The sequence below is a fragment of the Cervus elaphus genome, chromosome 15 (genome assembly GCF_910594005.1).
Source record: "Cervus elaphus chromosome 15, mCerEla1.1, whole genome shotgun sequence".
NCBI classification, from domain to species: domain Eukaryota; kingdom Metazoa; phylum Chordata; class Mammalia; order Artiodactyla; family Cervidae; genus Cervus; species Cervus elaphus.
Window position 1 is genome coordinate 93,742,525 of NC_057829.1, and position 16,756 is coordinate 93,759,280.

Consider the following 16,756-nt stretch of genomic DNA (forward strand, 5'->3'; position numbering starts at 1 on the left):
GCCAGCTCATTGGAAAAGACCTTGATGCTGGGACAGACTGAGGGCACAAAGAGAAGGAGATGACAGAGGATGAGATGGTTGGATGGCATCACTGACTCGTGGAGATAAGTTTGAGCAAACTCTGGAAGATGGCTGAGGACAGGGAAGCCTGGTGTGCTACAGTTCATGGGGTCACAAAGAGTTGGATAGGACTTAGTGACTGAAGAACAACAACTTCAGTAAGTCCTTTACATATTGTTTAACCTGTGATTTCTCTCAAAGTTTCGAAGTTCAGTTAATTTCCTAACAATTTAAAGTATCCCAGGGACTTCCCTGGTGGTGCAATGGAGAAGAACCTACCTTCTAATGCAGAGGACATGGGTTCACTCCCTGGTCTGTGAAGACCCCACCTGCTGTGGTGCGACTAAGCCCATGTGCCACAACTTCTGAGTGCGTGCTCCAGGGCCACAGGCTGCAGCTAATGAGCCCCTGTGCTGCAACTACTGAAGCCTGCGAGCCCAAAGCTGTGCTCTGTAAGAAGACAAGCTGCCACGATGCAAAGCCCGTGTACCACAACTAGAGAAACCTGCATGTACCAACAAAGACCCAGTGAAACCAAAAATACATAAATAAAACATTTTAAAATAATTTCTAAAGTATCCCAGACAATAGAAAAAAGATGAAGATAATTTCAATCGTTTCTAAAGTTAGCACAATGCTAATAGAAGAACATAATAAGACATAAGAATCTGAAGCCCAATTTTATCTATGGATATAGATGCAAAACTACTAAAAATACTGTTCAACAAGTTGAATCCATCAGCATGTAAAAAAAAAGTGTGGCTCCATGAAATTCCTGGTTGTGAAGCAAAACTGTAAGACTGCTCATACACAAAGCAATGTTTTCATCCAGCATCGTACCAGCAGATTTAAAAAGAAAAATCCTAGGATTGTCTCAGTTAAAAAGGTATTTCACTATCTCAATATTCATCCCTGCTAAATATTCCTTGTTAACTAGAGAAAGAAGAACATTGTCCCAATATGATTGCCTTTTTGCCACAACCAACCAACCTCACACTTGATGGAGAAGTATCCTTTCCCCTCATCCCACCTCTGTCATCTTGATGGAGAAGTACCCATTCCTGCCAGGCAAGGGCAAGGCCACCTCTGTCATCCCAGTTAGTCAACACTGTTTGAGAAGGTGCAGGCACCTAAATAAAATATAAGACAAATAAAAAAAGACTTGCTTCTGAAAAGATATACTCAAAAATGTCATTACTTTATAAAGACTTCTGTATCTACATTTAGAATTTGTTGTTTGGCCATCCAAGAGCATTTCCACAGAGGACCTAGAATAGTAGGGCCTGGCCCCAGACCATGTGCTGCATCCCTGGGAGGTCTAGGCTCACCTGCACCTGCCCTTGGGCCCCCTGTCCAGCATGCACACACTCAGATAAGCTGCCACATGTAGTTATTTAGGCCTGTGGGAGCCTGGTTTGCCTCACATACATCCTGTCCTCATGCCCAACTGTCAGGGCTTGACCTGGAGCCCCAGGGAAGGCTGACCCTGCCTGACCCTCCAGCACAAACAGGAAGGACAAACCAAAAAGAAAAATGCTGTGTGGACACGTCTGCCTGGCAGGGTGGAAGAAGAGGACAGAGGGGTCAAGGTGGCTCTGTCTCCATTCTGGGGACGGGGCCCTGCCATCCCACATCAGCCCCTGGGAGGGGACGATAGAGCACACTCACCTTGACAGGGCCCTCAGCCCACCAGCCCACAAAACAGGCCCGAGACTCCTGCCGACATCAACGCCCCTTCACAGCACAGGAAGATGAGAAGTCGGACACCAGTAACATGGCTATCGTTCTAAATACAGAACAATCAACAGACTGTCACACTGCTAATAGACTGGGAGGGAGAGTGGGTTAGAACTCAGTGTGTGGAATGCAGCCTCAGTTTTAAGTATGTGCAAAGCACATGTTCTACCATAGAACTACACCCCCTATAGAGGTGATTTTTGTTCTTTTCACTTTCCTTCATATTTTGTATTGTACATAGAGATGGATCACTTATTTAAAAGTATAAAATTAGAAACTATTAATTAAGATCTTCCTATGTCACCAGATAGAGGACAGAATTAAATCACACAGAAAACCTCTGTAAAATACCCAGAACGTTATAACAGAAACAACTTGGAGCTCTGTGGTGTCCTGCACAAATAAAGCTAGGACATTTTAAAACATAAAGTCTATACTCAGATAGCTCATTGATTTTAACATACACAATAAAAATTCCAGTATTTTTCATTTTAGAATTTGACAAAATGCTTCTAAACAGTAATTATCCCCTAATTTTCTATAATGAACATGCACCTTTTGTAACAGTCAGAAATTAACTTTTTCACAATTGGTCAACTTTTTTTTTTCCCCTCTACTGAATCTGCCAGTTGATTTGACAAAGTGGACTAACATTTGGGTGCTGACTCTTTCTTCTCTGGCCAGGAGTTTGGCTGCTGGTGATTCAGTACCACTGGGGCTCAGACAAAACTCCTGCCCAGGGGTTGAGGACTGCACCAGGAGGTCAGGCACTCTGCCATGGAAATGATCCGCACAGAACTGATGTTGCCTTATATAAATCTTACCAGAAACAAACCCATATAAACAGGACCTCACTCCTCCTTGTCCACCCAATGTCAAAGGGAGGACAGGCCCCCACCCCACGTTCTGACCTATGGGCTGGTGGAGCTCCCCTGGATGCTGTGTTTACTGATATTGGTGCAGGTGTCAGCAACCAGTGTTGGCAGAGCCCAGGCATGGCCATGTGGGTTCCTGGATGAAGTTCTAATGAGTTGCCACTGAAGGGGTCAGCCTTTGAAATGATGGCCAACAGCGGCTAATAATAAACTAATATCTTGGGCTGGAGGACAAGGAAGGTGGCATTGGTCAGCTGCTCACCCTCCTTCTCAAGAATGTGTTATAAGAGCTTTGCCTCTCCACAGGAGCATCCTCAAAAGTCGGCAGATCCTCCAAGGGCACCATGGCTGCCCTGGGCATCACGGTCGCCCTGCTGGTGTGGATGGCCACCCTGCTGCTCATCTCCGTCTGGAAGCACATCTACAGCAGCTGGAAACTGCCCCCTGGCCCTTTCCCACTGCCCGTCATTGGGAATCTTTTACAACTGGATATTAAGAACATTCCCAAATCCTTCACCAGGGTAAGAGAAATATTGTTGATTTGAGGGGGGCAGATTTCAGAAATTAGATGTAATATGTGTGCATTCAACTCACTCTCAGACAAATTATAATTCAATACTAGCTTGTTGTGAATCAACTTAATTACCAGTACCACCCAAGAGTGATAATCAAAATGTTAAGCTACTGATGCAGCTTGGGCATGGTGCTCAGTGGGCACGGGTCACGGTTGGCCCCAGAGGTTCTGCTTGAGCAGTGTTAACTGCCTTATCGTTGGGTGGCTTGGCCAGCCCAGTGTGGCCATGGCTGCCGCTGTTTGCCGCTGCTATGCAAGGAGGGACCTGCATTGACACCTGATGCACACTTGCTGGGTGTCAATCTGCAGTTCTTCTTAGGTGCCAAAGAACAAGAGGAAAAGTGAGGTGTTTGACCCCCCTGCACACACCTCTTAATGCATTTGTTGTGATCAGTGAATGAGCTCATAAATCTAGAAACTAAATGCATTGATGAATCTAATAAAAGAGTTAACAAAAGAATGTCCTAGGGCACAAAGCCGCTTTAAAACGCATTGACGAGCTTCACTCTCGAGGGAGGTTCAGGACCTTGACTGGGGACAGTAGACTGGAGGAGGTGGGGGCAGTCATGCGGAGAGACCTCAGGGGGACCAGGGGAATCAGCCAGGCCTTCTGAGTTAACTGTGTCTGGGAACTAGGTGCACCCAGGTGCGTGGGCCAAGTGTGCTTGCGCCGGGATGTGCTCTCTGTGGAAGAAGCCACCATGGGGAGGGCCTTCCCCAGGTACTCTGGGCTCTCCCGGTCAACAACAGCGGCCTTGGGGATCACTTTAAAGCATGGGACTCCTCTTGGAGTCGGCGCTGGCTCACTCTGCGGCCTGTTGTCTCCGCAGCTGGCAGAGAAGTATGGGCCGGTGTTCACCCTGTACCTGGGCTCTCGGCGCGTCATGGTTGTGCATGGCTACAAGCCCGTGAGGGAGGTACTGCTTGACTACAAGAACGAGTTTTCTGGCAGAGGAGAAAACCCCGGGTTCCAGGTGCACAAGAACAATGGTGTGTCCTACTTGGGGTCAGGGTGCTGGGAGAGATGTTGGGGGAGGCCCTGAAGTGACAGTAACAACTTGCTAAAGGCAGAATGCTGATGCAATCCGCAGACAAGTCAGGTGATGGTTGGGTCATTCAGTCCTTGCTCTGTGTGTTTTGATGAAAGCTACTGTGTGAGCCTTGCACACCAGAGTGGACAAGACCTGGAACATCTACCCACTGACCAGCAAGACCGACACTTTCGTAGAGGAACAAGGTAGAGGAAGCTGCCTCTGCTGTCTGGCCCAGCGGTGCCTCCCTCCACAGGCCTTTCTGCCCCCCTGGGTCCCCAGGCTCTCCTGGGAGCTGTTTCCACTCACAGCTGCAACCTCTCCAGGATGTTGGGCTCCATCTACTGAAGTCCCTCACCCATGAATGGCACCCACCTTTCCATTGAGGGGGTCTCTGATGTCCCACCCGGGGCTGTTCTTAGATCAGGAAGAGGGTGCTGAGATGTCCCTGTGATCCTTCTTTCCTCTGCCCCTCCCAGCCCCCAGGGTCCAGACCTAGGAGTTCCCCTATACAGGGGAGGAAGCCTGGGGATCTAACTGGTCTTTATTGGAGTATTTTCCAGAGTCCTGACTTTAGACTCCACTGTCTGCATCTCCTGGGAAGTCGTGGAGCCAGGGTGGGGGACACCGGCTGGTGGGGGTGCCCCCCCTGCCCTCCCAGCCCTGAAGGCTCCCAGCCCCCCTGCTGTCCTCTGACCTCAGCCTCTTGTCTTTTGCTGCTTGCTCTCCCATGTTTAAGTGAGATTCTAAAGCAGATTAGGGTGAAACAGTGTCCCTTTTACCTACAAAACTTGGAACCCTCAGTTCGTCCTGAGTGAATTTTGGTGATGAGCTTCTGGAAAACTCTTATTCATTTTATGGAGAATTTCCAAACTGATGTGCTTACAGTTGTATATGGACTTCTTGCCTTAATTTTCCAGTCTGCATTTCTGAGGCATTTGATTGTCTCTCTTAGATACTGTGCTTTTGTTTTTCTTCTTAGGAGCTCCTGAAACCAAATTAAGCACCTAAGCTTTGTCATTTACACAGAGGAGGTTTACTGGAGGAGAGCCCTGGCAGGGCAGGAGTTCTGGAGTCAAAGAGCTTTATCATGGTCAGGGGCATCCGGGGAGCCCTGGTGCAAGTCATGTGCCCCTGAAAGTAGTCAGGCGGAGCCGGCTTCCACATCCTGCCGCTGGGACACAAGGGGCCTGACTACCCCTGCCTGTCCCACACTGTGGGACGTGCACTGCACGGCCCACACGGCCTAGGGCTGACCCTGCACGTCAGCCAGGCATTGGAACCAGGTTTGTGGTCCCCAGGAATAGTGCCATGGATGTTTGGGGTTACATAGTGTGGAGCAGCGGCTGCGTGTCAGTGTGCTGAGAGGGCCGCCCATCACTTCAGTCAGTCTGTGAAGCTCTGGAAGGGGAGCTTCCTTGCCTCCGTTTCAGCCTGTTTGATCCCAAATGATGGCGCTCCTCTGGGATCTGTCTCTTCATCTGTCTCTGCGTCTCACCATCTCTGCCTCTGTATCTCTCTCTCTCTTTGTCTCTTCTCACATGTTTCTGTATCTTCTTTTCTTTCTACACAATTCTCCCCCAAACATTTTTAAACTCCACTCCCTTCTTTCCTGCCCCTCCCTCCTCCCTCCTCAACCACCTCCTCTCCTCACCAAGTGCTCTTCAGAGCAGTCCCCCAGCACGTCTCCTTCCTGCCTTTCCTCTAGCATCTCAGGCCCTCAGGCCTCGGGGCACAGCCTCTGCCCTGTCCTCCAGTCTCAGCACACACTCCCTGATCCCTGCCACCCTTGCTTGTCCACCTTGTGTCCTGGGCCAGCAACATGGAGGGCCAGAGCTGCCCGAGGCCTGGCCTGGCTGAGGGCCTAGACACCCGGGAGTGTGGAGTGCCCCTCCCCTAGGTGCCCTCTTGGGCTGCTATGCTGCATGCCCAGCTTCCACTTGGCCCGTTATGCAATGTCCCACAGGAGTTGGTTGGCGCCAGGACACCTGAATACACGACCTTGGCTCAGTCCTACCTGTGTGCTGGACTTGGTGAAGAGTACCTGTGAATGGGCCTCCTTGATGCCCACACACCCGTCACTGGCCATGCTCTCCATCCATGGGCTTGTCTGCGTGGCTACCTCCTTGGGTCACACACCTCTTCTCCCAGCCCCACTGGTGCTTCCTCTGCAGGCCATCCAAGTGTCCTCTCAGGCCTGGCCAGACTTCCTTTGGGAAAGACTGGGACCATGGCCTTCCTCAGACCTGGACACGCAGGAGGGAAGCAGCTTGAGGGCTTCCCAGATCTCACGGTCTGCTGGTCCTGTGACCTTGGATTTTAGTAAGGATTTGCTCTGAAGCCACAAAGTGCAAGTTGAGGTATCTGTAATGTGAGGGTCAAAAATGATTGAAAACAATGTTATGTGCCAGCCTGGATGGAAGGGGAATTTTGCAGAGAGTGGATACATATGTGTGTATGACTGAGTCCCTTTGCTGCTCACCTGAAACTATCACAGTGGTGTTAATTGGCTATGCTGCTACTCTCATGTGAAAGTTGCTCAGTTCTGTCCAACTCTTTGCAACCCCATGAACGATACAGTCCATGGAATTCTCCAGGCCAGAATACTGGAGTGGGTAGCCATTCTCTTCTCCAGGGGATCTTCTCAATACAAGAATCGAACCCAGGTTTTCCACAGTGCAGGCGGATTTTTCACCAGCTGAGCCACATACCCTAATACAAAATGTTTTGGTGTTAAAAAAAAAAAAAATTACCAAAAGCAAAATGGCCTCAAAGGAATTAGTCAGCAGGCAGGAAAGAGGTGGGAGGCACTTCTTGGTAGTCAGGCATGGTCCCCCTCTCGTGGGGGGATGCAAGACATAGTGAGGGAAGCAAGGAGGCTGTGATTGAGGAGTTTACCTGAGCAACAGAGAAAACCAGGCTCCCCACCAAAGGCCTCTCTGCAAACCGGAGCGTTGGTCCCTATGTGGGCCCCTCAGTGACCCCTGCAGGGCCGAGCCCATCACTCCTGCCCTCCTTCGCCTGAGAAAAATGTCTGTGGTAACGGCTCTCCTGCTCCCTCTCCTTAGGGGTCATTTTCAACAATGGACCAACCTGGCGGGACACCCGGCGGTTCTCGTTGACCACCCTCCGTGACTTAGGGATGGGAAAACAGGGCAATGAGCAGCGGATCCAGACGGAGGCCCGCTTCCTGCTGGAGGTGCTCAGGAAGACCCAGGGTGCGTACAGCCTGGGGCTCACACCCACCCCTCCTCTGACAGTTAGCCCACAGACACCACTTCAGGAGTCGGTTTCCTCTCTGATCCCGGTGGTATGGTGGTCACTGAGGGTGTAGCTGGTGTGTCCTGAATCACTGACAAGTAAGGAAAACCCAAGTGGCTCATGCTTCCACCACCTCCCAAGAATTCTCACGGTTCTAGGGTGTTTCCTCACAAGCACTGGAAATGTCCTTCCTGCCGCACCCATGAGTCAAGTGCCCTCTCAACTCCCCTGTTTTCCAGGCCAGCCCTTTGACCCCACATTTGTCATCGGCTTCGCGCCTTACAATGTCATCTCTGACATCCTCTTCCACAAACGCTTTGACTATAAAGACAAGACGAGTTTGAGGTTGATGAGTTTGTTCAATGAGAACTTCTACCTGCTCAGTAGCCCCTGGATCCAGGTGAAGCACTTTCCTCTCTCTTGCCTGCTTTGCACCCTTGCTTCAATTTGATGGTTTACAGCAGGAAAAGGATAAGAAGGGTCATTTGTATGTGTGTGGACAGACGGGCACACAAGACTAGATAGCAGGAACGCTCCTTCTGGAGACTTCCATGGGTTCCGCGGTTCCACCCAGCTGGTCTTGGGACACTTACAGTTTCACTCTTTAAATTGATCCTCACCAGACAGGTGGTACTCTGCCTATGTGCTCACGTTCCCACCACAGAACTCACACGGCCTCATAGAGTGGTGCCACAAAAGATACTTTCAGCCAAAATGTTCTAAATAATACAATATTGACAGCCATAAATTTGAGTTTGGAGAAGGTTATCATCCTGGTACACAAAACGCTATTGCATCCAGAAAAAACGTGTATAGTAAGAAAATTCTCTCCCTTCCTCCCGCTCTTTCTAGCTTTATAATAATTTCCCAGACTACCTACAGTACCTGCCTGGAAGCCATCGAAAGCTAAAGAAAAATGTGTCTGAAGTAAAAGATTACACTTTAGAAAGAGTGAAGGATCACCAGAGGTCCCTGGAGCCCAGCTGCCCCCGAGGCTTCACTGACACCATGCTGATAGAAATGGCGAAGGTACACTTGCAGTTCACAGCTTCCGGCCCAGGTGGAGCTGAGCGCTCGGCCGTTACGAGACGGGTTTGCAGGGCAGGGGGTGCTTTCTTCAGATTTATATGATGGCTTGCACTGTGGTCTCCACGCCGCCCACACTGGGTGTATTCTGATGCTCTCAGTTCTACACAGATGCGCTGGCTTCAGCGTAACCACACACACACTGATACTTGGCCAGCCTGCCGGGCCACGCTGCACTCTGCTGTCTGTTGAGCTCACCAACAAGATATCTTCTCTTGGGGAAGCTGTCTGGGGGGTGTGGATTGGGGTGAGTGGGACCTTCACCCTGGCTCCCTCCAGCCCATGCTTTTTAACCACTTCTCATGTGTCTCATCTGGGGAGAGGCCCTCAGCATTCCTCCTCAGACTTAACTCCCAAATTGTGCACCACCTCAGGGGGTACAGCCCTTCCCAACACAACCTCCCTGGCATCCTCTTGGGTCCCCACGCAGATCGGCCACACTTCTCTCTGCTTGGCACCACAGGTGGCTCTGGAGCGCCACGCCTGGCTTCCCTGGATGACTTGCTCCAGTTGTCTGAGAGCCTCCTCCATCTGCTGGGCCCCCTCCCACCCCTCTTCCCACCATAACCTGCTTCCTGGGACCGAAAGGCCCAGCTGTGGGGGCAGTAGGAGGCCGAGGGCAGCCCTGCAGGAGCCCCACAGTCAGCCCTGGGCTGCTGGAGGTCATGGCACAGGGCCAGGGAGGGCCTCAGCCCCCAGGAGGGCCCTTGGTGGCATAGAAGGATTGCCAGTCTCATAGCCAGGTGAGGCTACCGCCCTGCCCACCGTCCTTTTCTGGGAGCCTTGGTTCCCTCACTGTGCGATCGAGTTGACGGTTCTGTGCAGGATGGGCCCGAGGAGTGGGCAGGGCCCCCCGAGGAGCTGGTGGGGCGGGCAGGTGCTCCTCTGCTCAGGGACACAGGATCTCTTTTTCATCCACCTAAAGATGTTCCCTCATTGAGTTCCTGTCTCTCACCCACAGGAAAAGCACAGTGCAGACCCCATGTACACCTTGGAGAACATCGCTGTGACTGTGGCCGACCTGCTCTTTGCAGGGACAGAGACCACCAGCACCACCCTGCGATATGGGCTCCTGATTCTCATGAAATACCCAGAGATTGAAGGTAGGGCAAGTAACAGGCCAGGACTCTGGACACTGCGGCTGTCACATGTGGACAGAGACCCTATGTCCCTCAGGCTGGAACATTTAGGCTTCCGCTTCCTGTCTGCAAAACAGGGAGTGACGCTGGGATCACTGGAGGAATGCTTTGGGGGACGTGTTCTTGTACATGACAGGCACCACACCCACTGACACACCCAGACTGCAAAAGAGAGCCCAGTGAAGAAACGCCATACTGCCAGAATCCACTCCAGGACATGATCTGTTTATGAGAGGGTTAACGTGCCCATCACCTTGAGACCCAGCCTTTCAGGAAGAGCTGGGAGGGAGGAGCGGGCAGGGGCAAGACCTGCTGGCTTGTCTCACCAGATTGGAAGGGGGATCAGAGGAGGAACCCCAGGTAAAGCATTGCAAGTCTGCCTGCCACCCTGGGTCCAGCCCTCCTTCTCAGGGCTCCTCCCCAGCTCCTGGACCAGGTGAACTTGGGGTGGGTCAGGCATGGCTTTGGGGGCCGCATGCACAGAGCATCAGGCATTAGAAACACCCCTACCCCGGCCCATAGGTGAGCAGTACTGTATGTTAGCAGGCTGGTCAGCACTAACCCCTAAGGAAAGAGGGGGTAGGAGCCAACACCAGCTGTCAGGCCTGGAGCCCCCACCTTTCACTGGGCCCAGGGCTGCGGTGGGGGTCCCCACTGCAAGGAGCCCCTCACCACCTCAGCCATGCTTGTTGCTGATGATAATTATTTGGTTCCCACTGTGTGCCAGGTGAGGGTATTAGCCCTTTAATACACTGTAGTCTTAAAGGCTGATGTGAAAGGGCATGAAGTTATTTCCTCAGGAACATGGGTATGTGACCCATCCAGGGTCAGACTTGGTCCATCTGACTCCAAGGCCTTTGCCTTTCTACCAGACAGAAAAGTAAGGGGAAGGAGCCCAGAGTCCACAGAGCAATGGCCCTATGGGTTCCGTGGCAGTTTTGAAGGAGCTCTGACCACTCTGTGCTAGGAGATCCACAGCCTCCAAAATTGTTTTATATTATTAATTATGACAAATTTCCAGTATATAGAAAAAGAAAATAAATATGACAGTCATCTATACATCCATTGCCAAATTTAACGTGTTACCATTTTGCAGTACTGACTCAGAGCTCTTGAAAAGAAAGCAGATTGCAGAGCCAGCTGAGGACCCACCTCATCTCCCTGGCTTCCCCGCCCACCCCAGACTGCAGTCTTCCTGGAGTGCTGTGTAGCATCCCATATAGAGCTTCTTACATTTACCAGTTGCTAAGTATTTAGTTAGTATTTACCATTTACTAAGTAATAACATCTGTATTGTTATATGAGCTGAAATTTTTTTACTTGGTTACCATACTGCAGGGAGCTGTGTAGCTCTCTCAACATATTACAAAGGCCCACAGGCAACCTCAAACCTAGCAAGGCCAAGCAACTGCCAAAGGCTGTTGTTGCCTTTGCCAGGAGAGGGACTTCCAGAGTCCTTCCTCCAAGGCCCTTCAAGAGTGCACCATGCTTGTCTTTCCATTCTCCATTCGCCTCCATACTCTGAAGAAGCATGCAATAAGCCAGCCTGGGGTAACAATTAATACAGAGTTCCCTCCTGCTAGAAATCCCCAAGATCCTTTTTTATTCTCTACTCCTGGCGTGAAGACAAGCACTGGCCTAGCCATGACCATCTAAGAGAATGGAGTCCATAAATAGACATGTGAATGCTGTAGACTGCATATAACTTCACTGAGCTTAGCTCTTACTGATACGTGTGGATGAATTGTGCAATAATCTGAAGCTCCATAAACATCTTCTGGGTCTATGGATGGGTGTTGGGCCAGCCTGGAGTCATGCATTTATTCCATACATGTCTTGGCAGAGAAACTTCATGAAGAAATTGACAGGGTGATTGGGCCAAGCCGAATCCCTGCCGTCAAGGACAGGCTGGACATGCCCTACCTGGATGCCGTGGTGCATGAGATTCAGCGATTCATCGACCTCATTCCCTCCAATCTGCTCCACGAAGCAACCCAGGACACAGTGTTCAGAGGATACGTCATCCCCAAGGTCAGATGTGAGCCTGCAATGCACACCCAGCAGATCAGCTGCCTTCCAGGGAACAGGATGGGGCCAAGGGCACCCCGTCCTGGCCAGTGTTGCTGAACACTAGGGGCTGGGCCAGCATCCCTGCCTGCAGAGTGCCCCTTCCCCAGCAGGCCTGGCGTGGGCCTGGTGACCCCAGAAATGAGGCCGTCTGGGAAAGGGGTTCCTCAGGTGGTGCCTGGGGTGGTGGTGTGTCCCAGAACCAGAAACATACAACAGTACCATCCAGCCCTGGGTGTGTCACTCAGAGAAGCTACTGGCCCAAGAAGATGAGAGCTCTCCTCACCATTTAGTCATGACTCCACCTGCTCTCTATCTGCCCTTAGGTGAAAAACTCCTCCAACTGGAAATGTACCATTTGTCTAGTGTAAAATTCAACTGGGGGCCCCTGGATGAAAGCCTGTGATATGTTCACCAGACTGACCAAGGTGGCCTGTGTTCCCTCCAGGGTACACTCGTAATTCCGACGCTGGACTCTCTCTTGTATGATAAGCAAGAGTTTCCTGAACCAGAGAAGTTTAAACCAGAGCACTTTCTGAATGAAAATGGAAAGTTCAAGTACAGTGACCATTTTAAGGCATTTTCTGCAGGTAAGAAGCATTCAGAGGCAGCACCGGGGTGCTAGGGTAACAAGCAAGGCAGACCCGGGATTGTCCCTGATTCCTACTCTCTGCTCCACATGTGATCTGCATCATGCCCCTTACTTCTGTCCCTAGCCTGACCCAAGTGTGTTCTTCCCTGTGCAGAGAGGTTAAATGACATCTTGTCACTGGAAGTCCTGAGATTGAGTTGAGGATGAGTCATTTTTTTCCCTCAGATACTTCATTTAATAGAACTTGGTGAACTCTTTCACAGCTATATTGCCTGCCTCCCCATAATTTTAAACAAGGATCACTGCGCAAAACCTAGTACTCGGTCACCTGGACCCCATCATAGGGCTGTCTCCCCTCCCCAGGGAAGGCCTCCCCTCGGTGTGCTGTGAGGGAAGGTCTGTGACCAACTCTGTAACTGTAACCCTCAATTTGAGAGCACTGGCTTCCATGTGGGCCCCCCTTCTTCCTCTGGGACATCAGGCTGAGCACTGGCAGTCGATTCTCCCAACCTACCACAGGTTTATGCAGTTGAGTGCTGGTGGTTGAGGCCCTGATCCTCCTACACTGAAATCCACTCTGGGCTCCTGTTCAGTGGGTAGATGGGGCCCAGTTCTGCTTCGGTGCCATGACATATGGCCCCCTTCCACCCCCTCTCCCCCTGCTACCTGGCCTGGGGCAGAGTCTCAGTGTCATTGTCGCCTCCAGGAAAGCGGGTGTGTGTTGGAGAAGGCCTGGCTCGCATGGAACTGTTCCTGTTATTGGCCGCCATCCTGCAGCACTTTAACTTGAAGTCGCTTGTTGACCCCAAGGATATCGACCTCAGCCCCATTGCAATTGGGTTTGCCAAGATCCCTCCCCGTTACAAACTCTGTCTCATTCCCCGCTCAAAAGTGTGAGGCACAAACGCCCTGAAACCCTGGGCTCCCCTGCATCCTCTCTGGGAGGACAGCCCAGGCTCCAGAGGGAACCAGCTGGGCCAGAGACACTGCTTTCCAGGCCACATTCCTCAGACAGAATTTGAAAGGAAAGTGCAAAAAGATTGTGTCAAACTAATTAAACTAATTAAAGTAAACTATGACTTAGCTTGTGTTGGAGTTCCTAGAAATCATGATAAGTAAGAACATATCAGTATAGTTTAAACTTCTGAAAAAATAGAGCTACCCAGTCACCAGAGTCAGTATGTCTTATAGAGGAGTCACAAGGAGGAAAACAAATGCTATTTTGTTGTTCAGAAAAAATAAAAATAATATAGCTTTGGCCATCTTCCCTAGGATATGGAGTTCTTCCTTCAGGCTCACTAGTAGCATCATCCTGTGTTATATTTTAAGACTGAAATATATCTGAAGAGTCAGCATAGACATCTGCTATTATCTCTTTTTTTTTTTTTTAATTTTTTTATTAGTTGGAGGCTAATTACTTCACAACATTTCAGTGGGTTTTGTCATACTTTGATATGAATCAGCCATAGATTTACACTTATTCCCAATGCTATTATCTCTTAATATTAAAGTCTGACTTTGTGCCTGCAAGGGGAAGTTCTAAGCATGTGGAGACTCTAGTGTGAAATGAGGCAGAAACTTGGAAATCATTAACCAGCTCCATAACCTGAATCTCAGAAGAATCTGTGAAACAGAAGAATAATTTGGGACAAGAACACTGTCCCCGTGCACTGGGCACACACCAGGAAAACCACTGTATGCCCAGCTCTCCTGCCTTGACTTCCCCGTCAGTAAAAGGGGCGTGAGAGCAGCCCCTCCAGGGCAGAGCTGTGAGGGCTGAGCGGGAGCAATGCAGAGCTCTGGAACCCTGTGTAGCACCCGAGTCCCGTGTGTGTCCCAGGTCCCTTAGTGCAGTGAGTCACCCCAGCCTCTTCCCATCTCTCACTGACCCTCTTGCTTCTCACGTAGGAGGATCCTGTGATAACATCGTGCCCACCCAGGTAACCCAGGACCATCTCCTGTTCTCAGGGTCCTTACACTAATCCATTACATATTCGAAGTTCCACCTTCCACGTGAGGTAGCTTACTTATAGCTTAGAAAGAAGAAAGGGGTGTCATGTTCCAAGCAAACCCAAAACCTAGCAGAGCAAATTACGAGATCTGAAAGCCTGAGGATCCCTTTTGGCTTGAACCTCTGCCTGCTGAAGCCGGTGGGACAGAGGTCCTACCCTTGGTTCTCCGCTGGGCAGGTGTCATGCCCCTAGGTCTTTGTCAGACAGCCCTGCCTCCAGTAGTTCAGACAGGAACAGTCTATCTTGTTGGAAGCAAATCAAAGATTCCTATTTTTGAAACCAAGGAATCGGCCCTGACAATCTGAGTCACCTTTGGAGTCATGCATCACTTGTCTAAAAGCATAACACACTTCACAGCTGAAGAGCTCTATCATCTCATCCTGTAAAATCCACGAAGGCCAACAGCATTTATTGGTTGCTTCCCATCTTCACTCCAAACTGGCAGTTTTCCTGCTGAGGTAGCTGATTAATTCCCAGTTCACACCCAATACTAATTTCCTTATCCAAGTGGCACTGAGTCACACCCTTGATGTTCTCTTTAAAACATGAATATATTTTTTTTTAATCAGTGCAGTTTAGTTCAGTTGATCAGTCGTGTCTGACTCTATGACCCCAGCACACCTGGACTGCAGTACACCAGGCCTCCCTGTCCATCACCAACTCTTGAAGCTTGTTCAAACTCATGTCCAAAAGCCCGTCTCACGCCATCCAACCATCTCATCCTCCATTGTCCCCTTTGCCTCCTGCCTTCAATCTTTCCCAGCATCACGGTCTTAACAAATGAGTCAGTTCTTTGCATCAGGTGGCCAAAGTATTGGAGTTTCAGCTTCAACATCAGTCCTTCCAATGAAATTCAGGACTGGTTTCCTTTAGGAACGACTGGTTTGATCTTGCAGTCCGAGGGACTCTGAAGAGTCTTCTCCAACACCACAATTCAAAAGCATCAATTCTTCGGTGGTCAGCTTTCTTTATGGTCCAACTCTCACATCTATACATGACTACTGGAAAAATCATAGCTTTGACTAGATGGACATTTCTCAGAAAAGTAATGTCTCTGCTTTTTAATATGCTGTCTAGGTTTGTCATAGCTTTTCTTCCAAGGAGCAAGCATCTTTTAATTTCATGGCTGCAGTCACCATCTGCAGTGATTTTGGAGCCCCCCAAAATAAATTATGTCATAGTTTCCATTGTTTCCCCATTTATTTGCCATGAAGTAATGGGATGCCATGATCTTAGTTTTTTGAATGTTGAGTTTTAAGTCAGATTTTTTGCTCTCTTCTTTCATTTTCATCAAGAGGCTCTTCAGTTCCTCTTCACTTTCTGCTATAAGGGTGGTGTCATCTGCATATCTGAGGTTGTTGATATTTTTCCCAACAATCTTGATTCCAGCTTGTGCTTCATCCAGCCCTGCATTTCACATGATGTACTCTGCATATAAGTTAAATAAGCAGGGTGACAATGTACAGCCTTGATGTATTCCTTTCCTGGTTTGGAATCAGTCCATTGTTCCATATCCAGTTCTAACTGTTGCTTCTTGACCTGCATACAGATTTCTCAGGAGGCAGGTAAGGTGGTCTGGTATTCCCATCTCTTGAAGAATCTTCCACAGTTTTTTGTGACCCACACAGTCAAAGGCTTTGGTGTATTCAATAAAGCAGAAGTCGATGTTTTTCTGGAACTCTCTTGCTTTTTAAATGATCCAACAGATGTTGGCAATTTGATCTGTGGTTTCTCTGCCTTTTCTCGGTTCACATACTGTTGTAGCCTGCTTGGAGAATTTTGAACGATACTTTGCTAGCGTGTGAAAGTGAAAGTTGCTCAGCTGTGTCCAACTCTTTGCGACCCCATGGACTGTACAGTCCATGGAATTCTCCAGGCCAGAATACTGGTGTGGGTAGCCTTTCCTTTCTCCAAGGGATTTTCCCAACCCAGGGATTGAACTCAGGTCTCCTGCACTGCAGGCGGATTCTTTACCAGCTGAGCCACAAGGGAAGCCCATTGCTAGCATGTGAGATGAATGCAATTGTGTGGTAGTTTGAGCATTCTTTGGGAATGCCTTTTTTGGGATTGGAATGAAAACTGATCTTTTCCAGCCCTGTAGCCACTGTTGAGTTTTCCAAATTTGCTGGAATATTGAGTGCAGCACTTTAGCAGCAGCATCTTTTAGAATTTGAAATAGCTCAGCTTGAATTCCATCACCTCCACTAGTTTTGTTAGTAGTGATGCTTCCTAAGACCCACTTGACTTCGCATAACAGGATGTCTGGCTCTAGGTGAGTGATCACACCATTGTGATTATCTGGGTTATTAAGATCTTTTTTGT

At 49.5% G+C, this 16,756-nt stretch overlaps 1 protein-coding gene across 1 annotated transcript; it reads left to right on the plus strand.

Annotated features, from left to right (window-relative positions):
• The first annotated feature begins 2,978 nt into the window (after positions 1 to 2,978).
• Positions 2,979 to 13,505, plus strand: LOC122709375 (cytochrome P450 2E1). The gene is made up of 9 exons (XM_043926686.1): positions 2,979 to 3,193; positions 4,077 to 4,236; positions 7,346 to 7,495; positions 7,778 to 7,938; positions 8,391 to 8,567; positions 9,586 to 9,727; positions 11,607 to 11,794; positions 12,279 to 12,420; positions 13,129 to 13,505. Exons 1-9 carry the CDS (start codon positions 3,017 to 3,019, stop codon positions 13,317 to 13,319), a joined length of 1,488 nt encoding a protein of 495 aa, XP_043782621.1. The 5' UTR covers positions 2,979 to 3,016; the 3' UTR covers positions 13,320 to 13,505.
• The last annotated feature ends 3,251 nt before the right edge of the window (positions 13,506 to 16,756 follow it).